This window comes from Eschrichtius robustus, chromosome 5 (assembly GCF_028021215.1).
Source record: "Eschrichtius robustus isolate mEscRob2 chromosome 5, mEscRob2.pri, whole genome shotgun sequence".
Lineage (NCBI taxonomy): Eukaryota > Metazoa > Chordata > Mammalia > Artiodactyla > Eschrichtiidae > Eschrichtius > Eschrichtius robustus.
In genome coordinates this window covers 706,406-734,197 of record NC_090828.1, presented here as the reverse complement: position 1 = coordinate 734,197, position 27,792 = coordinate 706,406, and the positions used below count along the sequence as shown (strand labels likewise).

At 55.5% G+C, this 27,792-nt stretch overlaps 1 protein-coding gene across 5 annotated transcripts in view; it reads right to left on the bottom strand.

Annotated features, from left to right (window-relative positions):
• Positions 1 to 1,131: 1,131 nt before the first annotated feature.
• The window catches only part of PASK (PAS domain containing serine/threonine kinase), a 40,526-nt gene continuing 13,865 nt past the window's right edge, over positions 1,132 to 27,792 (bottom strand). For all 5 annotated transcript variants that reach the window (XM_068544063.1, XM_068544062.1, XM_068544064.1 and 2 more), the window contains exons 4-18: positions 27,213 to 27,383; positions 26,356 to 26,496; positions 25,697 to 25,831; positions 23,608 to 23,868; positions 22,231 to 22,381; positions 20,065 to 20,188; positions 16,334 to 17,667; positions 15,166 to 15,347; positions 14,560 to 14,727; positions 10,837 to 10,962; positions 10,616 to 10,750; positions 6,851 to 7,050; positions 4,056 to 4,189; positions 2,319 to 2,465; positions 1,132 to 1,727 (exon numbers count right to left, since the gene is read on the bottom strand). In XM_068544063.1, coding sequence (XP_068400164.1) covers positions 1,618 to 1,727; positions 2,319 to 2,465; positions 4,056 to 4,189; positions 6,851 to 7,050; positions 10,616 to 10,750; positions 10,837 to 10,962; positions 14,560 to 14,727; positions 15,166 to 15,347; positions 16,334 to 17,667; positions 20,065 to 20,188; positions 22,231 to 22,381; positions 23,608 to 23,868; positions 25,697 to 25,831; positions 26,356 to 26,496; positions 27,213 to 27,383 — 3,519 coding nt within the window. In that variant the 3' untranslated portion in view covers positions 1,132 to 1,617. The remainder of the gene's footprint in view (positions 1,728 to 2,318; positions 2,466 to 4,055; positions 4,190 to 6,850; positions 7,051 to 10,615; positions 10,751 to 10,836; positions 10,963 to 14,559; positions 14,728 to 15,165; positions 15,348 to 16,333; positions 17,668 to 20,064; positions 20,189 to 22,230; positions 22,382 to 23,607; positions 23,869 to 25,696; positions 25,832 to 26,355; positions 26,497 to 27,212; positions 27,384 to 27,792) is intronic.

Genomic DNA, 27,792 nt, shown 5'->3' with positions numbered 1-27,792 from the left:
GAGACCTAGAACTTTGCATTCTCGGCCCATTGCACACCTGTCTGAAAAAACATTCTGTAACTTCTTTTGTGTTATAAGCATCATAAAAACTACATAGGAAAACATTTGTGTATTTTTGCCCACTCTTCAAGAGTTCTTTGAACATCACGAGACTCATTTGATTCTGAAGAGTAAATGTCACTAACGTACTACACACTTTACAAATTCACTTCTAAAAGCCCTGCCTTTACTGTCCCTGACGGAGGGAGGAAGGTCCCTCGTCAGTCTCTTGAGACGTCAGGGAGACTCGGGCAGCACTTCCTAAAGGAAGGGGAAGGCAATATCCTGCATCCCAGTAGTTGAGAATCAAATTAACTGTCATCGGAGCATCCGAAAATATCAGGACAGTTGCATGCTTCCTAAATGAACACTAGAAACCCAACACAGGATCACACTAGAGGCAGGCTGGCCCCTGAGCATCTTCCCGAGAGCTCCGGGCAGGAGCCTTGGCACCTGCGGAAAGCGATAACGTGGGAAAAAGGCATGGGTTGGGGCGGCAGGGGGGTGGTGGTCTTGGTTTTGTTTTTGTTTTCTTCCTGCTATTTGAGGAGGGGAAAAATGAAAGGTTTCTCTCTGACACCAACCACTCCCTCCCCTCCAACACAGATACAAAATAGAGGCTGGATTTCCTGTGCCTGAGCTAGCTGACTCTGTTTCAGAGGGGGATGGACTGGAGCCTAGAGGGGAAGGGCCCTCTGAGTGTGTGAGAGCTGCCCTGGGGCCTGAACGGGGGAGGGAGAGGGACAGTCGGGGCTGGACGCCCCCCACATAGTCACGGAGGGAGCCTGGACTGGCTTGTGGAGTGCGGGGAGGGTGTCGTGGGTGCACAGCAGAGCACAGACAGATGGTGGGCCGGCCCTGGTGAGCTTGTGCACAAGGGGAAGGGCAACGCCTGAAACACCACACCCTCTAGTCTCCTTAGAGCAAGCAAGCTGCAGAGCCCTGGGCTCACCCATAGGAGGGACCCCCAAACTGACCAAGGCTGAACCTCTCTCCAGCTGTGGCAAGTGGAGATGCACAAATGGAAAAATAAAGAAATGAAGTACTTCCCATACCAGCACTGTAGAAGAATTCACATGGTCCAAGTCAGGGTAATTGTTTACTAACAAAGTTGCTTTAATTTGGAAAACGTTCAAGGAAATAAATTAATGAAATAATCTGGTCATTTGGTGAACAGGTTCTACACATTCCGCATAAGAGACGAGCATATACCAAGTCAGGAAGCAGAAACACAGGCACATATACAAAAGTAGAAAGAGGGTTAAAAACCTTTTGTATGCCTTTTGGAATTTCACAAATTAGAAGCCTTTTAATAGTAAAAAATAGTACAAAACTCAAAATTAACACTAGAATTTTTTCAAGGCCATGAAAAAAAATGAATTCCAAGTCTATTTTATAACCCTAAAACAATATAGTATCCCTGGCTTTTGTTCTAACATTTATCAAGCTTGCATATGAGGTTTTAGATGGCGTAATGGGCCTAATTCTTGAGAACGTACTTTCTCTGAATGGAAGGGGCCTGAATATAACATGACTTCCTGAGTGAAGGTAGCAGCAGAGAGCTGGGTTTCCCGGCGGTTAGGGGCCTGCCCTCACACATGAAGCCCTGCGCAGCTCCGGGGCCCGAGCCACTGCACTTGGGCTCCTGCCCTCCAGCTCCAGACTGACAGTGGACAGAACTCCGCTCTCTAAAGAAAGAAAAAGATACTGTGTCACCTGCCAACAGCAAGATTCTAAAATACTTTGCTTCTCTTTGGAGAAATTCTTAGGAGCAAAAGACATCAGGGGAACCCTTCAGAACCCAACTGGCAATGTTCTAGACTCCCTGGACCCTGCTGTGGTGCCGCGGGGGTTCTACGTCCAGAGCCACTTACAGTGTCTGCCCACTCTGAGCAGCGGGAGCCAGACACACGGGCCTGCTGCTCCCAGCTGGGGGCCCCCGGGGTCCCCAGACCATCACACTCCTCGTCCGGGCCGTATCCTCCCTTTCGGCCCGCTCAGACCACCGCCAGCGGCACTTCTCAAACTCTCTGCCGCAGCCCTCAATCCCGTCTGTGGGTTCCTCCTTGTCAGGGGCTCCCATGGGCACTCACCCACCTTCCAAAGCCCCTGGTGGTGTTCAGGGACCTCTGGAGTCTGTCTCACAGGCGACAAGCCAGCTCTGGGCCCTGACGTTCATGTCCAGGACAGCACAGAGGAAGGAACCTCGCCCTCCCCCAAGACCCGGGAAGCAGCCTGGGAACCGCCTCAGCCCTGAGGGGCACGGCCTCGCCTCTCACCTGGCTTGTTTAGTCGACACACCTCTTCCCAGGTATAGTCAGCCAGGTTCACAGGCTGCGTCACCCAGGGGTCTGTCACCAGCTTCTCCAAGGTGGTGCGCTGCTCGGGGACAGGCTGTAGCAGCCCAGACATGAGGTTCATGAGATCTGGGGACAGAAAGGCGTGTGGCCAGAAGACTGACGGAGGGCCCCGGCTGGGGGCAGGTGGAGCGCATTGCACAACTGCAGGTCCCGGGTCTGGTGGGACAGGAGGTGGCTCTGGACCCCCACTTCTAACCAGCACTCCGGGGGCTCTGGAATGTGGGGTCCCAGCTATGCTTCAGGAGGGCCTGTGGGAGATGCTGTTGCCTCTGAAAGGAAAGCTTGGAGCTCGAGATCCCACCTTGCTCACCACACCAAGTGTGGCAGCTCCTAACCTGGGCCTGCTCTAAGGGACTCTGGGGGTGCAGAGCTGTGGACACAGGGATCACGTGACAGGAGAGGGGTGGGAGGTGGCCGGCAGCGGAGCCCCAGCTCAGTCCCCACAGGAAGGCAGCACGAGCTCTGAGAAGAGCCCCCAGCCTTGAGTCTGGATCTGAGTCCCATTTCCTTTTAGTGTCACCTCAGCCAGGGCCACTCCAAGCCTCACTGTCCCAAGTGAGTATCCTGAGAGCCTAGTGAGAGAGCCCGCAGAGCAGCCCCCGTGGGCAGAGCTGCAAGAGCCATGGTACCGCGGAATCCAGAACATTAGCAAAGCTCTACAAATCTTCTTCTAGGCTGCTCTGGACTGAACTGTGCAGCCCCCTACCCAGATTCACAGTGTGACGATATTAGGAGGTGGGGCCTTTGGGAGGTGACGAGGGCTAGATGAGGTCATGAGGAGGGGCCCCCGCGACAGCATCAGTGCTCGTATCAGGAGAGACACGAGAGGGCCTGCTCTCTCCCTCTCTCTGCCCCGTGAGGACACAGGAAAAGGCAGCCGTCTGCAAGCCAGGAACAGGGCTCCCACCAGGAACCGCATCTGCCAGCACCTTGATCTCGGGCTCTCAGCCTCCAGACTGAGAAATAAATGTCTGTGCTTTAAGACCCCAGTCTGCGGTGTCCTGTCATGGAAGCCCGAGCGGACTGAGACACAGGCTTCTAACCTAAGCAAAGAACCCAAGGCACAGACTTGATTCATGAGGACACTTATCTCCTCACTGCCTGCAACGATGAATGATTACTCCGGCATCACAGAGTGTCACTATGTCACTAGTGTCTGAGAGACCTCAGAACCCCGTGGTCCAGCTCCCAGGAGCACCTCCAGGTATGGGCCGTGAGGGTCCCACTCCAGGCCTACTGCCTGGCGGTCCTCACTGCAGACACAAACCGCCACTCATGGCCCTGGGGGAGCCAGCTCACGGGAGCTCGAGGTGGGACAGAAACCCCCAGGTTCCACATGAGCGGCCGGAAGGTCGAGTCCATCCTTTGCCCTCCCCCACAGGTGACCTTACAGTCACGGCCACGGCCACGCTCAGAGAATGCTAGTGTGTGCGCATCCTTCAGAAGAGGGCCCTATGGTCCAAAGGGAAGCTCTCCTAAAAATAAAGTTGTGATGTTTTAAAGTCATATTCAAATCGTCCATACGTTCAGATCAAAGTCCGAGAAGAATGGAAAAGAGAGAGCTGGGCTATCGGCACGGACCCGGGTGCGCTGCTCTCGCAGACGGGAAGCCGGTGCAACGCCGGCGCCCGTCCACCCGCCACCGCGCGAGCTCACCTTCCGACACCAGGTACGGGGGGTTTATCGCGGCCTCCAAGGTCTCCTCCAGCTCGCAGAAGGGGTTCTCCTCGAAGATCAGCGTGTACAGCGCGACGCCCATCGACCACATCTCCAGCTCCGGCCCCTTGTAACTGCAGGAAGGAGAGAAAGCACTCGGGGCGCCGGGCCGGCCCCGCACGTGAGCCCAGCACCCGCACAAGTCACCCGAGAGCGGCTTCCAGGGAGACACGCCACACCCCTCGACCACGTCCTCAGCACCGGCACGTCCGCCCCCAGCCGGGCGCCGGCCACGTGCCGCGGAGGGAGAGGAAAAGCAAAGCTCCACTCGAGCAGCTGAGAGCCAGTCAGGAGATGGCACGGGGGCAGAGCAGAGTGTCTCGCAGGGGGCTTCCTGGAGGAGGTGGAGAGAAGGCCCGGGAGCGCAGGCAGAGTGCCAGGCGCCAGGCCCACAGGAACTCGGCTCACTAGGGGCCCTGGGGAGCCAGAGGCAGCTTCAGAAAGATGTGAAAGATGCTCAAGGCGAGACAGGCATGAGTGAGCATCCTCAAGGCTGAGGCAAGGCAGCGGCGCAGGACAGAGGAGAGTGAGTGAGGGGCACGGGGAGAGGGGGTGCAGGCAGCCGGCCGGCTGGGGGAGCAGGCTGCAGGGAGGCAGCTCCCCGGGGTGCTCTTCGTTATCGCCTGTGCTTATAAACACCCTCATTCCAGCCACCACTTCCTGGGCACCTGTGAGATGCTGGCGCTCTGCAAGGCATGTGCATGCTTTAACCCTCATCCTCACGGCAAACCAGCAAAATACACATCACCTTGGTTCCACGGAGAACAGGTGAGGCCGCTGCTGGGCGGGCACGGGAGCCAGGCTGACGGCCCCCACGCACCAGCCCCCGTGCCGCCCACCGCGGTTGGTCCCTCGGGTCTGGAGCTCGGGCGGGGGGGAAAGTCTGGCCCCGAGAGACTTGGGCAGCAGCGTCTTTGCAGCAGAACAGGAATGTAGACAAGGTGGCTGAGAGGAACTGCTGAGAAGAGGGCCCAGGACAGAGCCCTCGGCCTTCCAGGGGGCCACAGAGAGGCTGGGGACATCAGGAGACAGGAAACCAGTGGGCAGTAGGGGCGGGGGGCTGGGCCCCAGGAGAGAAGAGGGGCCAGGAGGGGAGGGGCCACGAGGACAGACCTCAGGGAAGTGAGGGGATGAGACAATGCTACAGCCAGAAAATCAGATTTGGCAGTCTTTGTTTTGTGCCATTTATGTTTTGGAGAAAGAGATTTCAAGAATTTTGGAGGCTAAAGAGAAAAATCCAATAGACTAGAACAGAGGTCAGCAAACTTTTGCTGTAAAGCGCCAAACAGTAAATATTTCAGGCTGGGGCCACGTGGCCTTGTCCACCAGGGCAGCACAAAAGCAGCCACAGACACTACGTGAGCCGACAGGACTGTAGTTAAGAAAACAGGTGGGGGCCGGATCTGCCGCCCCTGGAGTAGAAGGTCGTGAAAACAAGAGGGAGGAAGAGGGGTCCCTGAGGACGGGATGTAGAACCGGGCAGTAAAGGTCCCCGCAACGCTCTGGCGTCTGTCCCTCTAACCACAAGCCCTCCTGGAGAGACACGTCCTAACCACACCTCTCCAAAGTACGTGTAGGTGGTACAGGATAATACCTGTGGTCCGGATCTGACTGGATTTCATTTCATATGTGTACAGACACACTTCGTTTACATGTGGACAACAGAAATCCATGCATACACAGGGGGAAACACTGAGCACCGTTTCCATGGGATCCCATGAGCACCTGAGCTACACCAGTGTCCTTTCCTCTCCCGAGTTCCCTGAGACCAGGCCCTGCCCAGGCCGGGCCCCTCCAGCTCACAGGCTTCTGGGGCGCAGAGATGTAAACGCGGCCCACACCCTTGCTTCTCCTCTCAGCCAGAGCAGGAGGCTTGGCGCGCCCCGAGCTGACGCATGCCGGGCCAGTCAGCGACAGCACCTCCAGCCAGGAGTGGACCCAGCTTCCGCCTGGACCCTCTGCATTAGTACTTTTTCTGTTGCTTGATTTCTTACACAGCCAGCCCAGCAATATATTATTGGACTAGATTACCAGTTCTGTCATCAAAATAAATAAACCAACTAAAAAAAAAATCCTCTTCATTCATTTGAAGAGTCCCAAGTTTTGGGACTCTTTTTATCTTTCTCTTAACTTTTTTTTCTTTTCTTTTCTTTTTTTTTTTTAATTTATTTATCTTTGGCTGTGTTGGGTCTTCATTGCCGCATGCAGGCTTTCTCTAGTTGCGTTGAGCTGGGGCTACTCTTCATTGGGGTGCGTGGGCTTCTCATTGCGGTGGCTTCTCTTGTTGCGGAGCACAGGCTCTAGGCGCCTGAGCTTCAGTAGTTGTGGCTCGTGGGCTCTAGAGCGCAGGTTCAGTAGTTGTGGTGCACATGCTTAGTTGCTCCGTGGCATGTGGGATCTTCCTGGACCAGGGCTCGAACCTGTGTCCCCTGCATTGGCAGGTGGATTCTTAACCACTGCACCACCGGGGAAGCCCTCTCTTAACTTTTAATTATATGAAACTCCAAACATAAAAGTTGAGGAAATAATATACTGAACCTCTGTCTCCATCCCCCAGCTTCCCTGACCCACCTTACTTTTCCTGCCTGCCTGCCCACTTATTTCCCAAACATACTTTATCACTCAACACCCTCGTCAAAGAGGCACAAACTGAAACCATTTTTCCCCCTAAAACCCCACCAACCGCAGGTCTGACGGCAGGTGTGACAACAGGCTGCAGCTCCCATGATACGTACGGGTTTCCCATGAGGACTTCGGGCGCGCAGTACTCAATTGTCCCACAGAAGGTATAGAACAGCTTGCCCCTCTCCAGGTAGGCAGCCGAGCCGAAGTCTATGAGCTTGATTGTAAAGTCCTCAGCGATCACGATGTTCTCGTCCTTGATGTCCCGATGAATGATGCTCTTGGAGCGCAGGTATCCCACTGCTGACACCAGCTGAAATCAGGAGGCCACAGGGGACTTTTTAAAAGGCAATTCAAGTAGAACATGAATTTAAATTAAGGATTAAGAAGAAAAAAAGAAAAGAACAACAACAAAGAAAAAAAGAGTTCTCTAACTCATCACAGACTGGTGACAGGAAAGACTCTGGAGGCTGCAGATTGCACCCGGCTGAGCCAGAGGAAAAGCAGCTCCAGGCATCAGGCTCACTGTGGCTGGCACACATCATGCCCACAAGGCAGCAACGCAGATCTAGGATTCTTTTCTTTAATTTCATTATGTATTATTATTATTATTTTGTGATAAGGACACCTAAGACACGGGCTACCCTCTTGGCAAATTTTTAAGTATACCATGCAGCATCGTTAGCTTTAGGGACCATGCCGTACAGCAGACCTCTAGGACTTACTCGTCCTGCAAAACTGAAACTTTGTATTCTTTCACTGACACCCCCATTCCTCCCTCCCCCAGATAAATATGTGATTTTTAAGTTCTCTGTCTGTGTGCTACCAACGAAACCTCCTCAGCAGACACAGAACGACCATCTTGGGAGGAAAGACAGACAGACCACGGCAGAAGCTACAAAGACACATGGTGGGCACCTTAATGAGTGTGGGCTGGTTGCATGGGAGGTGGCCCTAGAGAAGGCCTGACCCCACCACCTCTGGTTCACAGTGAGGGACAGTGATCTGCCCAGAGTTCACACGGCAATTCAGGAGCAGAGCTGGGGACAGAAGCCAAGTCTCCAAACTCCTACTTCAAGGCTCTGGCAGCTCCTCAAAGAGCAGCCCTGAGTGTCAGCCATACGTTCCCCAACACGTGTGGAGTTCTCACCATGTGAATTTAAAGTAACTCCCCAGTAACTCCACAAGTCAAGTACATTAGTCTCCACTGTGAAAGGGTCAAGTTACTAGAATATATTGCTGTCTGCCTGCACTGCACATTTGGTGACAGAGATCAACAAAAGTAGCACCTCAGTTAAGTTTAAGTAAGATTAGTACAATTTCTGACCCTATTCATAATTTGGACACCAACTGTACCAATCAACATAGAGATTTCGGGGACTTCCCTGGTGGTGCAGTGGCTAAGAATCCGCCTGCCAATGCAGGAGACACGGGTTCAAGCCCTGGTCTGGGAAGATCCCACATGCCACGGAGCAACTAAGCCCATGCGCCACAACTACTGAAGCCCACGTGCCTAGAGCCCGTGCTCCGCAACAAGAGAAGCCACCACAAAGAGAAGCCTGTCACTTCAACAAAGAGTAGCCTGGCTCGCCGCAACTGGAGAAAGCCCATGCACAGCAACAAAGATCCAACACAGCCAAAAATAAAAATAAATAAATTAATTTAAAAAAAACAAAAACAAAAACATAGTGATTTCGGGACTTCCCTGGTGGCGCAATGGTTAAGAATCCGCCTGCCAATGCAGGGGACACAGGTTCGAGCCCTGGTCCGGGGAGATCCCACATGCCGCGGAACAACTAAGCCCGTGTGCCACAACTACTCAGCCCATGTGCCACAACTCCTGAAGCCCGCACGCCTAGAGCCCATGCTCTGCAACGAGAAGCCACCGCAATGAGAAGCCCACGCACTGCAACAAAGAGCAGCCCCCGCTCGCCGCAACTAGAGAAAGCCTGCACGCAGCAACCAAGACCCGATGCAGCCAAAAATTTAAAATAAATAAATAAATAAATAAATAAATAAAAAACATAGTGATTTCATGGATGTAGTCAGTCATTTACATCATTAGAGACAATTTTATATTTACAGATGAATATCTTTGAGTCAGAAGCAATAGTTCATGGCAGACAAACTAAGCTGAATTAATTAACTTTAAATAAATAAATAAATGTATATTTACATACACATGCATGCAAATATATACATACCTGCATTTATATAAAGAAGCATGCATGTGCACGTGTACACACACACACACGTGTGCATACAAGCACGTGCATGTCTATACTTATACATTCACATACACATATATATACACACTTTTACATGTATATGTACATACATATACATACACACATGCACATGTACATATCAGGCTCCAGTTGGGAAACAGAAACCATACGTTCATCTGAACATGGAAGGCTTCATCAAGGTGTATTAACTACAAAGCGGTAAAGAACCTGAACGGGAGTAGCTGCTCTTCCTGCAGGCCCCCCCGAGGACCCCAGCTGCACAGGAGAGCAGTTCACCAAGCAGACCCACAGATCCGGAGCTGAGAGGCAATACACTAATACCTGGCACTGGACATACATACGTTTATATGTAATAATAGAGTTCTGTAGAGTTGTGGATCCGTGTTTACATATAACAACACTTATTATGTATATAGATTTACAAAGGGGCTATAGATACTTCTTGCAAAAGTTAAAAAGTATTGAACACTAGAATTACCTGTATCAGTAGCCCCAAATTAACAACGGTTAGGTAGCAGCTATTGATAAGTGACTCCTAATGTTATGTCATACTGACACTCTATTTGCCATGAAGATTTCAGAAACAAATCTTTGCCATGAAGTAAAGTAGATGCGTAAATAACCTTCCAAAGTAGCAAGGGGGGAGAGGTGACATTCTTTGGGCAGAACGATGATGACCGAAACTTACAAGTAGGTGCCTCAGAAATTTAATTTCACAAATCCAATAACTTCTGGGAGCTTATAGCTTTGAGGAAGAAATGTCAATTCACGGAAGCTGTCATTAGAAATCAAGTCAACTCCGGGAAATGAAGAGCAAATCTGTGAATTGGTCACAGCCCCCTCCCAGGTATCTCTCCATCTTTTCCAGGGAGCTAGGAATCGTCTAGAATGGAACTACCAAGATATTAAAACTAAAACAGGAATTGCTGTCTCCCCCTCCCCACCCTGCCACCCAATTTCTCTCTCTCATAGGACACCTTTCCACTTCGCTGGTCACTCTCTCATTCCAAAAACTAACAAGTGGACTAACATCAATACACAGGTAGACACAAAAGAGATCAAGACAAATACTCACTGTAAAATGAGATTGCCAGAACCGCAAGCTCTGTGGACTAATTAACTGGATGGCTACGTTTATTAAGCACTTCCTGTGTGCGGGACTCGTGTGTGCTGCACAAGGGCCTTAGAGGCACTCTCTGATTTAATCCCAACAGCCTCATGATGCTGGCACTAGAATGATCTCTCTGTACAAATGAGCAATGATTTCCCATTGGTGAACAAGGATTCAGATCAAATGCACAATCTCAAAACCCAGTCTGGTAGCTTTGTTGGTCCATTTTTGAGATTGGTGTGGCTATTGTAGGGATGTAAGTAAACTTGAATCATCAAACCCACGTCTGCTATCATTGCAGGATAGTACCTGGCCTCATTCTTCCTTCCCCACCTTACTCCCTCTGCTTCATCTACAGAATTCTCTTCTCAAAATACATATCCTACTCAATAAAATCCAAAAACCGAAGGCCAGATCCAGCTCACAGAGAGAACGGAGTGTGTATCACTGATCCCTGCAGCCCTGGGCCCAGGCAGCCAAGCCCACACTCTCCCCAGGCGGCTCTGGCCGGCTCTCACCTGTCGGAAGATGTAGCTCGCCAGGGGCTCATCGAGGCTGGGATGGCGGTCGATGAATGCAAAGAGGTCCAGGCCGGAGCCGTGCTTCTCCATGACCAGCTGAAAGAACCCTTGGTTTTCAAATACATCCAGTACCTGGAAAGACACAAAGCTGGGTGTGGCCCTGCCGGGGTACCTTCCAGACAACGAACTCGAGAAGTGGGGTGACAACAGCTCTCCACCTTGATGATGTTGGCGTGCTCCACCCTGCACAGGATGGCAATCTCTAAAGTCACTTTCCCAAGTTTGGGATCCTCAATCCAACAATCCTCCAAAACCTTCTCCTTCTTAATAAACTTCACCACCACCTGCGAGGAGAACAGAGGGGACGTGACTGCAGCCATCCCCGCCACGCCTCTCGCAGCCCGTCAAGCGTGCTGCTCTACCTTCACCCTAACCCCACCCCCACCCCCGCTGAGCCCCAGGGACCTGAAAGAAGAAACCTAACAAGAGCCCTCCGGCGTGAGCAGACAGAGAAGCAAGTCAGCAGCCGACCAGAAGCGCTGACTGGACCTGCCCGATCTAGAAAGTGGGCGGACGGGGGTGACGGCGGAGCCAGGCGGCCCTGCGGAAAGACAGGTGCTCCCCAGAGCACCACATGTCACCCCAATTTCTCAACCGAGTACTGGATGTCCTGGCTGAGAAAATGAAACAAGAGGCCTGAGAACTAGAAAAAATGAACAAAAACTGTCATTCATGTTGATCCTGAGAACTAATCAGAGAGTTCAGCAAGACAGATGGACACAAGATAAATACGGAAAAAACGGTGTTAGTCAATTAATGATAGTCAACTGGAGTGTGGAATAGAAAAAAAAGACACCGTTAGTAAAGGAAACCAACACCCTAGGTCAATGAATGACAACCCTGCCCCTCAACAAAACACCTGCTCCTAGGTGGGCGCTGGGCATGTGGTGAGCAGTGACCGCGGGCCAGGCCTGCTCTGCACTTCAGCAGGAGACCCCAAACCAGACGACAGAGACCCCCGCCCTCACGGAGATCAGCATCTGCCGGGAAGCAGGCGATACACAAGATGCACCACGGGTCAGGAAAAGCGAGGGCCGAGAAGAAGCAGCTGAACCGGGAAGTGCCGGGTGGCAGGGCCGGGGAGGGCTTCCCGGGGCGGCGGCTTCTGAGAGGGGCCGGGGGGAGGCACTGCAGGCAGAGGGAAGATGGGGGAAGGTTCTGCGCATGGTGAGCAGGCGGCACGAGGGGCAGGGACGGCACACAGGGCCAGGGCAGAAGCAGGGAGACCACTTAGGAGCTTCTGCAATATCCAATCACCCCACAATAATCTGGAGAAAAAAGGTGGTGGCTTGGGTGCCAGCATGTGCGTGGTGACAAGTGGACAAACTCTGAAGGTGCTTCGAGGGGAGGGTCACCACGATTTAACAGGTCAGATGAGAGACGCGAGGGAAAGCAAGAAGATGAAGGTGGAAGCAAGGCTGACGGCCCGAGGAGCCACGAACCGGGGTTACGGGGCACGGGAAGGATGATGGAGTCAGGTGGGGCCGGAGCAGTGCAGACGGCAGAGCTCGAGTTCACGTGTTTGCAGGCAGCTGCCTGCTGCCCGTCCAGCTGCAGGTTTAGGGAGACAAGAAGGAAGGCGGCCTCCATGGCCTCCACGCACACCTAACATGAGCTTCAGGGGGGAAGAATAACGGAACAAGAGAAGAGAATCCTCTTACGGTAAAGAAAGCTCTAAACATCTAGATTGAAGTCTTAACCAAGTGTCGAGCAAGAATAAAGAACACACACATACATACACACACACACACACACACACACACACACACACACACACACACAGAAATACATCCTGGTGAACTTTCTGAATTCCGAAGATTAAAAAAAAGACAAAAACAGAAAGGATAAAAATCAAGTTGCTGGCAGCAAAATTCACTTCAAAATAATGGTAGATGACAATAGACACCATTGTGTATCTAAAACATTCTGAGAGGAAAAAGGCACATCTCCACTAAAATATGAGGGAAAAAACCACACCTTAATACATGTAAGGATTCCGAGTGGAACACCCATACATCCTTCCTAGAAAAATTAGTAACAAATATACTCCAGCAAATGAAACATGAACACAGGAAAGAGAAGAAACTGGATATAAAACCAGTGGAGGTTTAACAAAAGCAGGACAAGACTTGTACACTGAAAACTATAAAACATTGTTGAGAAATGAACACAACATTGTTGATCAACTATACTCCAATATAAAATAAAACTTTTTAAAAAATAAAGTAAATGAAATAAAATTTAAAAAACATTGTTGAAAGAAATTAAAGATCTGAATAAACGGACAGACATCCCATGTTCGTGGATCAGAAGAATTGATATTGTTAACGTGGAAACACCCTGCAAGTCAATCTGCACTCTGTCCTGAGAACTAGACCCAAACCCTTCAAAGTATACTTTCTGATTGGCTGCTTTACTTAACAATGTGTTGGCCTAATAACATTTAAATTGACATTCCGTTTTCTGAAAGGCAAAATTACTCATGTGGCTTCTTTTTAAACCAAGAGAAGAACTCCGGGTCTCCTTTCTTCTTCCTTAGGTATAAAAGTCTAAAGAAACCCGCAGAGCCTTTTGGATTCCTGATCCAAACCAAGAGTGAGAAGATCTGCCTCAAATAAATTAAAGATGACAATAGAAACTTAAGAACAAGACTGCTTAGAAACACGTGACACCCAGAGCAGCATGTGTTTAAACCTCTAGAAGGTGGCCGAGTGCACTCAGACAACTCAACACTGCACAAGCTTTTATTACTAAGTAACACCTTAAAAAAAACACGCATTCAATCTAATAAGCTAGAAAAATAGCAAAATTAACTCGTAGAAAGTACAAGAAAAGAAATTTAAAGAAAACAAAGCAAATATTTGATTAAAAAATAGGCAATTCTTTGGCAAGTCTAGCAAAGAGAAGAGAGAGTGAAGACAAGAATGAGGACAGCCAAGGGGACGAGACTTGCCACAGAAACCCCTGCAAACGTGACGTCACAGGTGCTGGTCACCACCGGTGTCCCCAACTCTGCAGGCCCCACAAAACTGACAGAGAAAAAAGAAAAAACACTTACGTATGAATATAAATGAAAAAATCCCAAATAAAAATATTAGCAAGCCAAATTCAGCCACGCATTAGAAGAATGTTATAACACAATTGAGGATTGAGTCTACGAATGGAAGTTGACTGTTGTTATTCATATATTAATAAAGGAAACAAAGATACTATCATCGCAATAGATGCTGAAAAGACATTTGATAGAACTCAATGCTCATTCTTTAAAAAAAAATTTAGTGAACTGAAAATAAAATGAAGTATCCTCAAACAAAAGGTATCCATCAAAAAATAAAAGGAGCCATTGGAATTGAGAGGACCAGCCCGAGGTCGGGTAGCGTACCTGTTACTCCACACGGCTCTGCAGGTCCTAGCCAAGGTGACAGCAGGAAGGAAAAGAGACGGTGAGACGCAAGTAATAGAGAAAGAGACAGGACTGTCACTGCCGGCAGAGGAAGAAAATCCAAAGGATCCACTGAAAAGTCACTAAAACCAACAAGACTTTGATACAGATCCTTGAGGTATCAACCCAAGCACGGAGCTTTGGTAAATTCCAGAAGGGACTAGAAGCCGCCGTGGTGAAGGGGTCCCACACTGGCCCTCCCAGGAATCGGCAGGCCGGGCCCGGGGACACCTGGGCAGTCTTCAGGGTTCGCGGGGACAGGCAGCATGGCGACCACGCCAGCTCCCCCGAATCACGAAACGCCCAGGCAACTACAAATCTCATCACAACGGCACTTGGGAGGGAGGGGCGGTGGCTCTAAGGCACATTACAGGATGAGGTGTGGGCCGGGCAGCCGGCCCCGCAGCACGCAGACCCCACCCCTGCAGGAGCCCAGTACCTCCTTATTCGCTTCCTGGTCCACCGCCGTCCACACGAAGCCGAAGGCCCCGCTGCCAATGGGGCTGAGCGTGCTGTACTTGCGGGAGTACGCGCCCTCGCAGGCCGCCAGCCCCTCCAGCTCCACGGCCTCGGGGGGCTCCTCAAACCAGGGTTTGCTCGCGAGCACCTGCGAACGCAAAGGCACGTCCGAGGGACCACACGCAACGCACTGAAGGAGCAGGGCAGCGGCAGGCCGAGCAGTGACAGCGGCACCCACGCCCTGTGCTGCCCCTCCCCGCTCTTCCCAGGCCCACGGGGTCCCCGGCCCGAGACCCGCTCTCCACGGGGTACGCCAGGGGCCTCGACAAGTCGGTCCAGGCTGGCACACTCCTGGACCCCACCGTGCACACGGAGACACACAGATTTGAAATCCCACATGTGGCTTGATACTCACACAGAATATTAGAAGCCAGACCCTACACAGACCCTCTTCCCATCCCAGAGGACACAGAGAGAGAGAGAGAGAGAGAGAGAGAGAGAGAGAGAGAGAGAGAGAGAGAGAGAGAGAGAGAGAGATGCTGATTGGGAGCGGCGGGTGGAAGGCAGGAGCTGGCCAGTCACCTACCTGCCCCAGGCTGGCTCCAGACAGCTCGCAGGTGGAGTGGGCGGAGCTGGGCAGGCTGCTCAGGAACAGGCGGGTCCGCAGGGCCGAGGCCAGGTGACTGTGCAGCAGGTCCTTCACCAGCCAGCAGCAGAACAGGGCGGACGAGCCCTGGAGTGCCACCCGCTTCACTTCAAACTGCACACCTGAGGAGGGAAGGGGAGACCAAACACCCCCGCTGCTGTCACCACCGCAGTGTCACGTCCCCCAGGACGGGATAAAGCCAACAGACAGCGCCTGGGGCAGGGGCGGAGGGCACCGAGCCCGGAGAAGGGCAAAGCTGAGGCTGGCGGCCGCATCACCTCCCGCCGGCGGGGGGCCAGCAGCCCAGCATGTCTTCGGGGGCAGCCGGAGGCCAGGGGACTCAGGAGAGACCCGCCACCAGCCGCCGACTTGGACGAGCCTGGAAAACCCGCCCCCAACACCCTCCACAGGAGTCTGGCTCGGGAGCCACACGTACACACACGTGCCACCTAACCGTACACATCACCGTGCACACTGCCGTGGCACACGTGTGCGTTGACACAGCCTCCTGGGAATACAGCAAATCAAAGGTAGCTATCAGGGAGGTTTACAGGTGATTTTATTTTCTTCTTTTTGTTTATATTTTCTAATATTTCTGCAAATAACACATATTACTTATGTAACTCTTTTAAGTTTAGGAAAAAACCCTGGTAACCAACACTACGAAATCAGCAATGACGAAACAACTGGCTGAAACATGGCACCGTTAGGAAATTAGGAAAAGAAAAAGGGACAAGTGAAGGGGTCTGACGGCCACACCCCCAGAATGGAGATTCTGAGGCCAGAGCAGCCTGAACCCCAACAGCACACGGAAAACCACCACCAGCCCCTCAGCCACACCTGCCTCCTGGTGTGGCCCCCGGGAGCCCACCCCCTGCTGCACCGCACGGAGGGCCTGGGCCCCCGGGCTGCCCCCTCCCCAGCACACACACCTGTGATCCTCACTTTGAAGAGGTAAACTCTAACCTCGGTTCTTTATTTAATATAATACCTCATTCCTGCCAAAACGATTCCAGGGGTGAAGTCCCGTCAGACACCAGGACGAGGAAGGCCCCCCGACCCCACCGCGCCGTGCTCTCGGGCCCCCCCACCCCCCAGCCGCACGTACCCAGCTGCGAGCCGTCTCGGTGGTAACAGCTCCCCGCGTAGGCGCCCTCCTGGATCTCGGGCTGCAGGTCGGCGGCCCCCAGCGGCGCAGGGCCGTCTGCTCTCACAGGCGTGGAGGTGGCCTGGAGGCTCAGCCTGGGTGCCTCTAGCGGGGACGCGCCCACGGGGCCGGCTCCCGACACAGGAGGGACGCGGTCCGGGCTCTCATCCAGGTCATCGTGTTTGGAGGACGCCAAGCACATGTGCGATGGTTCGGTTCCATCCAGTTCCAGACCGCCCTCGCGGTACCGCCGGCCTCCACCCAGACTGAAGTAGGCGCCGGTCAGAAGCGACAGCTCCCGGTGGTCCAGGACTTCTGACCTCTGCCTGCGCAAACCGCTCACGTCCACATCAGAGACCCCCAGCGAAGGGGAGCAGGTCCCCCCGAGCTCAGACGTAGCGCAGGAACAGTTCGAAGAAGTTCGGTCTGTCCATTCGCTGAAAACGAGTTCCTTGAGGTTCCAGGAAAACGAATTCTTGCCAGCCTCCCAGGCCTCCGTGGCCTCCGGGGCACCGGGCAGGTCAGTGGCAAGGGCGTAGCAGGCCGAGGAGCTGCCCGAGCGGCCGCCGTGCGGGTCTGTGCCTCCCAGGTCATACAAGGACGCAGGGGCGGAGGGCGGGGGCTGCTCGGCGTAGGAGACACCCCAAGGCCCCGCAAAGCTCGAAGCGCACAGCTGCTCCTTAATCAAGCACGTCCCCAGCCACGGCTCAGCCAAAGGAGGCGTCGAGAGCAAGGGCTGCACCGTCCCCGAGGGGCTGGGGGCCGAGTCCGGGCTTCCCCGCTGGGCGCGCCACTCTCCCTCGAATCCAGGGCCGCGCACCGGGAGGCCCTGCCCTGCCGGCTGACCCGCAGTGTGGGGCCTGGCCTTGGTGCCATCAGCCCTGTGGTTTGAATCGCTGGCACCACTCGAGCCCCTCCGCCCCAGCTGTGTCTCCTGATACAGGCCACCCCTTGCAGCACCACTGGTCCCATCTGCACTTGGCACTGGTGTTTCAGAATCTTCATGGGAAGCACATGGTTTTGTGTCCACTGGCCCAGACCTGTTTCCTCCCAGCAGGTCCTGCCTGAGGCTCTCTGCTGTTGCCAGCCGCTCTTTCTCTAAGATAGTGCTCTGCTGGTCCTCTGGCGACGACCGTTGGCCAGGGGCTGACGGGCATCCCCCTGGCATGCTTCGCTGGCCCTCGGGCAGTGACTGTTCCTGGGCTGGCGGGCTTCCTTCTGGCACGTTCTGCCGGTCCTTGGATAATGAGTGTTCGCTGTGGGCTGGCCGGCTTCCTTCTGGGACGCTGTCCACCCTGGAGATTGTTACACGGGTGACACAGTCACTTAGGAGCCACAGAAGAGTCAAAACAAAGAGATCACAGGGGTTCCCCCTTGATCAGAGACCCGCACCATGCATTTAACACCATAAACTTACGACAGAAAAAAAAGACTTTTATAACAAAATTAAAATATGAAGAACCAACTCACATATTCTCCAGATAAAGCCACACTTAGCAATGATTTATCCAAGAATGCCACTGAGTGCCTAGGACCCTCTGCTCAAGGCTGTGGTCAGCAATCTCACTTTGCGGTGAGTGGGACCCCGACAGCCGTGCAGCCAGCCTCTTCCTGCCCGCAAGGTGGAGGTGTGGGAAGAAAGCAGAGGCATTGGACACTGCACGCGGTAAACCACAATGGCTACAAACACCATCGGATCTCACAGCTCAGAGAGGGCAGGGCACGAGGAGCAGGAGGCTGGAAGAGCCGTGCCCCCAGGGTCCTGAGAGCTGGAGCACAAAGCCCCCAGCGCGCTCAGCACGGGCGGACCACCGAGGAAGAGGCCGCCACGGCCCACCAGGCAATCTGCGTCCAGACTCCCCTCTGCCGGCCCCGCCGCCGGCACCCACTCGGCAGGCGGTGCTGAGCGCCGGCCCCGTGTCAGCCCAAGGTCGGCCGCCAGCACCAAGGCCAATAGAAAGTGGCAGTGCCCGGCCTGGCTGGGGAGGCGTGCGGCGATCTGTAAATGTTACACCAGGGGCTCATAAAGAGGCGGGGAGAGGAAGGACGCCACTCAAGGACGGGTCCCGCAGAGGAGGCTGCTGTGACCAGAGTCCTGAGGGACAGCTGAGGGGACAAGGGCCTGCAGAGTCCAGGCAAGAATGACCCGTCGCCACTACGCCACCTCTATCTACCGCCACCATCCACCTGGGCCAAGAGGCCAGCCCTGGGCCTGTCTCCGGGGAGCCACACGGTCTCTGCAGTGTCAGCAGGTGAGGTGGCAAGTGAAGGAAGGAGGAAGACGGTAACTGGCCCGTGAAGGACGCAGATCAAACACTTAGAACCGCGAGACCAGAAACGTCCAGCGAAGAGGAAACGCAGGAACCGGCCCATCGAGTGGAACCCCCTCATTGCCCACCCGCGTCCCAGAAAATCAAGCCCACGCACCGCACTGAGGATCGCTCAGCACGTGAGCCACCGCTGAGACACACCTGCCCTGACGCAGGCCGGGCACCTGGCGCCCACACCAGTGGGTGCCCCTGGGCCCAGGCCCCACCATGCGCCCCCGGGCAGCACAGAATCCTCCCTCCTCACTGTGTGTGTGTGTGTGTGTGTGTGTGCGCGCGCGTGTGCATGCACGCACACAGCAAGGAGAGCCCGCAGTCACGCTGCTCCAGCCACCAAAAGTTAAATAGGAAAAGGCCAGGAAGTTGAAGCAAATGACAGGAGCCGTGTTCGCAAACCATGGTGCCACCTGTGAGGTGGCGGTTCTGAGGCGGCGCTGCAGAGAAAGGTCTCCAAGACACACACACCGCGTGCCCAGGCACGTGCACACATTTAGGACAAGGTGCACACGGCAGCCTACCTGTGCCTGTGTAACACACACACTTCCATCTAAGCACACGGGGAAAGGGGTCTGCAAGGAGATCACTGCTGGCAGTGGTTCTCTCTGGGGGACCTGGGAGAGCGTCACAGGGACCTTTGCTCTTTACCATTATTCTTCTGTACTTAGAAAAACATACACATTCACGTAGTATGTATTTAAAACATAATTTCAAGAAGACTAGAAAACAGTGTGTATGTGTGAGTGAATAAATCTCATACAATGGTGAGCAAAAGATGCCGGAGATAAAGGAGTGCATTTGGTGAAGTTCAAGAACAGGCACCTCTGACCTGCGTTCTGACCCCAGGGCAGTGAGGGACACCGAGTGGGGTGGGAGCAGTGCCTCCCAGGGGAAGAGGAGAAAGGTTCAGAGAGGTCGGCGCATTACTGTATGCTGCGCTTCAAAGAGATTGCTTCAAAAAGAGAAACTTATTGAAAACAAACCGAACTGCTATGCACAACAGGACTGTGATAGCTGAGCAAGTGATGTTCTATTTCTACTTTCCTAAGTTTTCCACGTGGTGCCTCGTCTCCTCTAAATAGAATACTTCGTTATTTAAAAATGCATAGCAAACGGTTTCACGTTATTTTCAGAATGAGAAAATTATGCTGGAATCAGCTCCCTGGAACCTCCCTGAACGCTTTCTCGTCCATAAAATGGGGCCCGTGTCACAGAGCCTGCGGGGACCTGGCCGGGTGACACAGGAGAAGCACTGCCATCGCGAGGGGCAGCAGCAGGTGTCACCTCCATCATTCCCAAGGACTGAACACTTCCCCAGGGTGCCTCCCCCTGCCCCTCGCGCACCCGCCCCTCCCCCAGAGGACTTACGCCAGGGTGGGCAGCGCCGGGAGGGAGAAGGCGAGGCGGCCTCCGGCATCCGCAGGAACCTGGGCCCTGGGGGGGGCGGCCTGGCTCTCCACTGGCTTTGGGGTCTCGGTGTTCACCCTTAGATCTGGCAGCAACAGCAAAAAAAAAGAGTGTTTTCCATTTGCTGGCCCATCCTGCTGAAAACCACCCCCTCGGCCCGTGCGACTGGTGAGCAGGGGGCGAGGGGGCCTAACCCGACCTCAGACACACCGCCAGCCCCACGTCCACAGCAGGTCCCGCCCCTCACTGCCCCACGGGCACCAGGTCCAGGCCCACAGCCTCCCTGGGCTCTCCCTGTTCCGCCCTGGGCCCCACACCCACCGACCCCGGAGTCGAACCTGCCCCTCATCTGCCGACAGCCCCCGAGGGCTCCACTCTGACGCCGGGTGAAAACCAAAGGCCCGGCGGCTGGGCCCTGCTTCCCTCCCCAGGGCCTTGGGGCCCGGCCCTCTGGCCACCCCACCACGCCCGGCGCTGCTCCCTTTCCCAGAAAGCCGCCCCTGCCTCATTCCGGCTCATAGACCCCAAGATGGCACAGCCTCCCCTGCTGTGCCCTTCCTTTGAGCGCCGGTCACCTCCTACGGCTCGTGTGCCACCTGCCTCCGCCTGCCTGCCTACACCAGGGCCCGGGACATCACAGGTTCCTGGGGTCAGAGGAGCGAGACTGTCCTTGCCACACAGCAGCCTGCATGGGGGAGGCTCTTAGAAAGAGTCCCGGCCCCTGGCTGACAGGCACAGGCGGGCTGGCACCACGAGCAAGAGCACACGTCCCCACGCACCCAGAAACACGCCCACGAGTGCATCCTGGAGACAATAACGGGGACAGAGCTTCTGTGACCCCACCCCCGACTTTCTACAAAGAAGATGAACGACACACACACACACACACACCAGGAATAATTTGGAAATCTGGAAAAAGAGGAAAGGGAATGCATCAGTGATACAGAAAAAAACTTGAAAAAAAGGAGTCTTTGCAGACAGAAAAACCCGGATACAATGAAGGAAACCCCATGTTAAGAAAAGTGGTCATGGACTTCCCTGGTGGCACGGTGGTTAAGAATCTGCCTGCCAGTGCAGGTTCGATCCCTGGCCCGGGAAGATCCCACATGCCGTGGAGCAACTAAGCCCGTGTGCCACAACTACTGAGCCTGCGCTCTAGGGCCCGTGAGCCACAACTACTGAAGTCCGCACGCCTAGAGCCCGTGCGCCACAACAAGAGAAGCCACTGCAACGAGGAGCCTGTGCACTGCAATGAAGAGTAGCCCCCGCTCGCCACAACTAGAAAAAGCCCGCGCGCAGCAACGAAGACCCAACGCAGCCAAAAATAAATAAATAATAAATAAATAGATAAAAGAAAAGTGGTCAAAGAGAGTCAGTAGCCTAACAAAGCGTCTTTTAAAACCTGGACGCCGTCTGACGATAAAGGTCCACATCCCAGTTGGACACCGCGCAGCCGCGTCCCCCTCGGTGGCCACGTGAAACCCACTCACGCGTCTACTCAAACACCACGTCCTCCCACGGACGCGCCCGGGGGTGACAACGCCCCACGGGCGCGGAGCTGGGACGGCCCCCGAGGCAGCGCCGGGGCAGCTCCTCCTTGAGCCTGCTCGGGGAAGGCGGGCGCCCCGGAGGCTGCTGGTCCCCTGCTTCCCGGAGCTCCAAAGCCAGAGCGGGAGCCGCGCGCCGCCCTCTCACGCCCGGCGCCTGCAACATCACGTGGTGGGGCTCGGGCCACTTGTTGGAATCATATTAAATGTTGAAAGTACTAGAAATAAACAAATCCTGCCAGGACTGTTTACTCAGGGATCCATCTGATATGCTGCGTGAATCTGGTCTTCAACCACTTACGTAAAGCTACATCACTCACACGAGACCGCCAACTAGCGGCCGGTGTCGCAGACGCAGGCACGCGGTGACTCACCTGGGGACCTCTCGCACTAACACATCTGCGAGACCCGCACACAAGTGTCCCATCCCCTGGGAACACGGAAGGCCCACAAGAGACAGAGAGGAACATCAAACCTACACAAACAGGGTCCCCGTGACGGCCATCCCATCACCCATGGAGGCCGGGGGTGGGGACTGGGCGGCCACAGGTGCACCTGGGAGGAGGCGGCCAGCTCTCACCCTCGGCTGTGTGCTGGGCGTCCCCGGTGGTCTCCCCAGGCCCACTGTGACTGCCAACGTCCAGGCAGTTGGCCACGTCCGGCAGCAGAAAGGAACTGTCACAGGCAAGGTCCATGTAGTGGTAGAAAGCAGGAATCAAGAAAGTGATGTTCTAGAAAACAAAAGGACATTTCAGAACCTGGCAAGAATCCTTACTGACCCACTGAACCGTCCCTCCGTCCCGTCTGGGCAGAGAATGAAGACAACGCGAGCAAGTCTCTGGACAAGGTTAGGAAAGACCCCGGTCAAACTCCTTCTGGGAGACACGAAGCCCCTGATGCTCAACATGGAAATCCAAACTTGCTTCCGTTCCTCTTAGCACACCCTGACGAGACTGCGTCCACACACTCCCTGGAAGGACCCGGTGCCCCCGATGTTCCTGTGGGGAGAACTTGTCCGAAAGTTATTCTAACTGCGTTTTCATTCACTTCAATTGAACTAAGTCTGACTTAATTTAACTAAAATTTGTCTTACTTGCTTCTTAGTATTTCTATTAGAGAACAGAAAAGGACCTGTTTGGGGAGCCTCAAAAGAAGTTAAAGCTCTGGCTGGCTGGGCGGGGTGCAGGGCTGGCTGCAGGAAGAGTGACAAGAGGGGACGGCTGCCTGTGGGGCACAAGGTGCTCAGTGGAAGGCTGTGGGGAACGCCGGGCCTGCGCCCACGTCTAGGAGCCAGTCCAGCCAGGTGCAGGGCCTGGGGCCAGGGGCGGGGGTGTCACTCAGGTGTCAGGAGCAACACATCACGCAGCAGCCTCTCCTTCCTGCATGAACCACCCCCCCAATCGAGTGGGGGCCCGTGCCCCCTCCCCAGAAGCCCTGGAGGACTGCTGAGACCACCCAAGGAAAGCCACTCCGAGGAAGCCTGAGATGCTCGCCTGCCCTCAGAGCCCAGCCCAATCCAAGGAAGAAGGTTCTAGAAACACCTTCCTCCCACCCTGACTCACAATGGACCCCAGGACGGTCGGAGGAGGTGTGGCCAAGCCCCGGCCCGTGGGTGCGGAGTGAATCCGCACAGCTGTGACACACACCCTCATCCAGTAACTCAGGCCCGATCTTGCTTGGGGCAGGCTTTGGGGTGAGAGAGCCCCTTCCCTCTCCTGGTGGGGCACATGGCACCCAAAGGCTTTGGGGGTAGCCCGGGGGGGGGTCATCAAGTACTCCCTGTGGGGTCCAGATAAATGGGCACAGGCGGGGGAATAGGGCCGTGAGCACAGGCCTCCCTCTCTGGGCCCGAGTTCCTGCGGGGAAAGCCGGCGAGCTGGGCTAGAGGATGCAGAAGCACAGGCCGATGACGGGCCAAGACCGGCTTCCCCAAGGCGGCGGGGGTGGGGGGAACCACCTTGCCCAGGAGCTCATCCTTTCCATAACCAAACAGCATCAGAGCAAAGCTGTGGTTGATGCCGTAGATGGTCCCGTCCGGCAGGAGGGTGATGAGCCCACTGATGGTGGAGAACACCCAGATGGATGCCGAGTAGCCCCGGTCAGGGGCCGCCTTGCCGTCCGCTGCCTCCGCGTTGCCGGGTTTAGAGTTCAGCTTTAAGCTCAGAGGGAAGGTGGTGCCATCCTTGGCTCTTCCAACAGACCTCTGAATCTTGAGATTCTGAAAGAAAGACACACCACTGAGCTGACCACAGCACCTCCTATGGTCCGAGCCTTGAGCCTTTGCTGCTTTAGATTTACGTCCACCCATGCCCGTTGGCGGGTGCCCCCCAACACCTAACTCTCCACACCGCTCTTCCTTCCTCTATCTCCCCGCGCCACCCCTCTCCGCCCCAGGGAACGCAGAGCCCTGACCGGGAGCTGTGGCCGGGCCGGGGGACCCGAGTCCAGAACAGCCCGAGCGCAGAGCACACAGGGTCCATCAAGCAACGCGCCAGCCCTGCGGGAGGGAGCACCAGCAAGTTCCTCCCTGCGGTCCACCCTGGACCACTGGTGCCCCCAGCGCCCACCTCTGCGGGCGGCCCCAGCCACGCACCCCGCCCTCTGTCCTCAAGCCTGGGGGGCAGTGGCTTCCCGTAGTTGCTGATCTCTGGGCGGCTTGTCCATCCCCCCTGCCTCCTTAGCCCCTCCGTCACCCACGCAACCAAGGCCTCGCATCACGTTTCTCTGCTTCAAATACTCGGGCGTATCCGGTCTCCCAAGCCAATCTTGACTGTGCAGCCTCTAACCAGAGGCTTTCTCAGTCAGCTCCCTTCCTGGTCCCGAGATGGCAAGCTGGCCCAGGCCTCATGTCTACCCCTCACTCCATACCGCCTGCCTCCTTCTCAGGGTCCACCCGCAAGACACAAGACCTGCAGGGGCCCGAGGCCTGAACAGGGGGGAGCTCCCACTGCATCAGCACAGTGCCCTGACCAGGGGCAGAACTCAAGACCCCAGGCTCCCCGTGGTAAGGGTGCAGGCCAGACCCCAGGCCCCAGGGAGCCCTGAGGAAAGAGGGGGCACGGTGTCTGTCTCCACTTGCTGCCGGGGGTGTCAGGCGGCTCCAGCGTGGGGCTGCTGGGAGGGTGCTTGCCCGTTCTGGCACACACCTCTTGTGGCTACGTGCCTGGGGTGGGCAGACGTTTGCTTATGTTCAGTTAAGCATAAGAGGCTGCCAAATAGTCCCCTGAAGTGGTCGTACCAACTGATGCTCCAGAGCTTTGGGGTCCAAGTGGTCCCACTGCTTTAGAACAGAATGAAGGACATAAAGAGAATAAGGTACAGGGGGAGAGGTTTCCAATTGAGCTGGAAAGCCTAAAAACAGCAAAGCACCACCTCGGAGGGCTCAGCTCTCAGCCTAAGGCCAGCGGGAGAGCCGGGGAGCGCCTACACGTGTCCCGAAAGAACCTCCTGTTTCTTGCAGCAGCAGAGCCGACTTCAGCCCCAAATCGACCATCTGGCTGACCCTGCCGGTCACTGGGATGTGACATCAGGTGAATTCCCAGCACCGTGACTGCTTGTGTGAAGGCTGCGTGCTAGTTGGTAAACGGAGCACCTGGGAACTGGGAGGGTCCAGATGCTAAGAGAACCTTCAGCCCCAAACCTCCACTGCCCCCCAAGCTGCCGACTGACCCGCCTCCGTCGACCTGCAGTCCTGCCCTGGGGGGAGACCTGCCACCCGCCAATTCCCCCTGCTCCTCGCAGCCCCCAGACCTCTCAGGAAAGAGACCCCAGCAGGCGCTCCAGGGAGAGGACCAAGGGGCAGGAGCAGTCAGTCAGGGAGCCACGGAGGCTCTGAGCCTCGGTCAAGACTGCAGAGCCCAGACAGCTCTAAGTGGAACCTGTCCCGTTGGGTCCATGCACGGGCCACTCCTACTCTCGGGAAGCCCGGCCTCCACCTGCAGGCCAGGGATTTGGGTCTAAGAACTTGACGGTCATCAGATAAAGAGAGTCCAGCGGCCACGGGGCGACAGCCACGGCCAGGCAGTGCAGGCGGTCGGGGCTCCTACCTTGGGGATGCGCTCGCCGGGCGGCGGGAGCTGCACAGCAGGGATAAGGTCTGTGATGCGCTGCCCGACCACCTCCTCCCCAGATGTGAATCCGTGCAGCTGGGCAAAGAGACCGTCACAGGACGTCACGGTTCCCTTGGAGGAGAAGCCAGCATTTTAAACCTTGTAATCAAAGTTTCTTGCGCTTCGGCTTTAAACCTCACCGATCTTCCGTGTCTTCAAGCTGAAGGCAAGGCTATCAGTGCTACCTCTCCCCCAAAACCCGACCCCCACAAAGTGCAGCGGGCGCAAAGAACGCCGTCGTCCTCCTTCTGCCGGGCGGAGGAGGCACGCACTTCTCCAGGCATGCGCAGAAGCCCACAGCAGCCACACCCACGCCCGCCTCTGAGCGCCGCCCGCACCTCAGACACCACGCGGCCAGGTGTACGTGTATCGCTTTACTGACGTGCTGAAACAGTCCTGAGAGTGTCAGGATTACATCCCACTTTTACAGGTGAGGGAACGGGGCCACAGGGAGACTGGGTTCCCTGCCCAAGTGCACACAGTTAGTGAGGGGGCTGCCGGGGGCCAACCCCCCAGAACCCCATGCCCTCTTTCTGCCCAAAGGCCCCGGTGGGGGGGGGGGGGGGGCGACACGCAGCTGAGAAACACAGACTCACGTCGCTCTGGAAAGCCACCCAGGCCGAGACCCTCTCCACGGGCTCCAGCACGACCACGCAGCAGAGGCTGTGCTCCTGCTTCACCCTCTTCATCCACACGGAGACCGGGATCTGCTCCCCACTGCGGCTCACGACGTCCACCTGGGGGCAGAGGGGCTCAGACCTGGCCAGAACCTGGCACGTGGGCGTTCCTGGCCGCTGCTCACCTGCCTCACGTTTCGGAAATTAACTGAAGTACAAACAAGGCTTCTGACACCTAACCTTACAGTCTCTGAGTGAATGAATCATCTATCGAAGAGTAGGTTTTTTCCATCCTCAGCCTCATGGTAACAAAGCAGGGGAAAAAGCGGTGTCTGTAATTTCTTAAAGAACAGACACCAATACATGCTGAACGTCTGAATTTTCTTCTAGGTAGTCGTCTCGTGGACGGGTAATTTTCTGGATGTAGTTGGTCCTATCTAACTTGTTTTGGTGCCTGAGGCTCAGGGCTCAGCATCAAACATGCAGGTCAGCCCATCAACGTCCGGCTTGGACACACACAGGGAGGCTCAAAGCTCCAGGGAAACCCTGCAGCCATGCCAGCCCCTCCAAGACCACCAAACAAGCAGGGCGTGGAGATGTGGATGGGAGACAACAGAACCGTGCGACTCCTCGGGAACCTGGTGTGGGCCCTGCAGGCTTGCAATGCGGTCAAGGCTCCTCCTGATCCAGGAGTACCGGGGACGCGCCAGGCCAGCAGCAGTACCGTCTCGGTTCCGACACGGCCTCCCCCCGCCGCCCCAGCTGCTTCCCATGCCGAGGTTGAGGGCAGGACGGCACCGGCAGTGACCACCGGCAGCCGAGAGGCCCACACTCACCACCGTGCCGAACACGACGGCGGCGTGGCCGTCGGCCTCCACGTGCTCCTCACTGAGGGCCTGCACCACGTCGGACTCCGGCTTCAGGAAGAACTGTGTGAGCTTCTGGCCAATCAGGTCGTGGCTGCTGTACCCCAGGAGCCGGCAGGCTCTGTCGCTGGCCACCAGGATCTGAGGTGGCAGAGAGGAGGGCACCCGCGTCACCAGCAGCTCCTCTGACTCCCGAACAGCCGAGGGGAAGGCAGCGAGGAGGTGGTGCGGGGCCCTGCGGGGACGGCCCAGCGACCTGTCCTTTCCGCCACGTCCCGCGGCCGTCGAGCTCCCAGCAGAGCCGCCCCGGGTCCTCCGGCGTCTCAACCGCATGGAAACAAGAATGACCACCGGCCAGTGCAGCAGCGGCACTGAGACTGAAACCACCCACCCTCCACCCGCCGAGATGGACACACCACGTCGTGAAGACCAGGCGGGGGAGACGGGGATGTACGCCCCACGGCCCGCCCGCCTGACAGTCTCAGCTCTTTGCACACCAACGTGCATGAGGCAAACACATTTAATTCAAACACTGAATATCCAGTCCTAT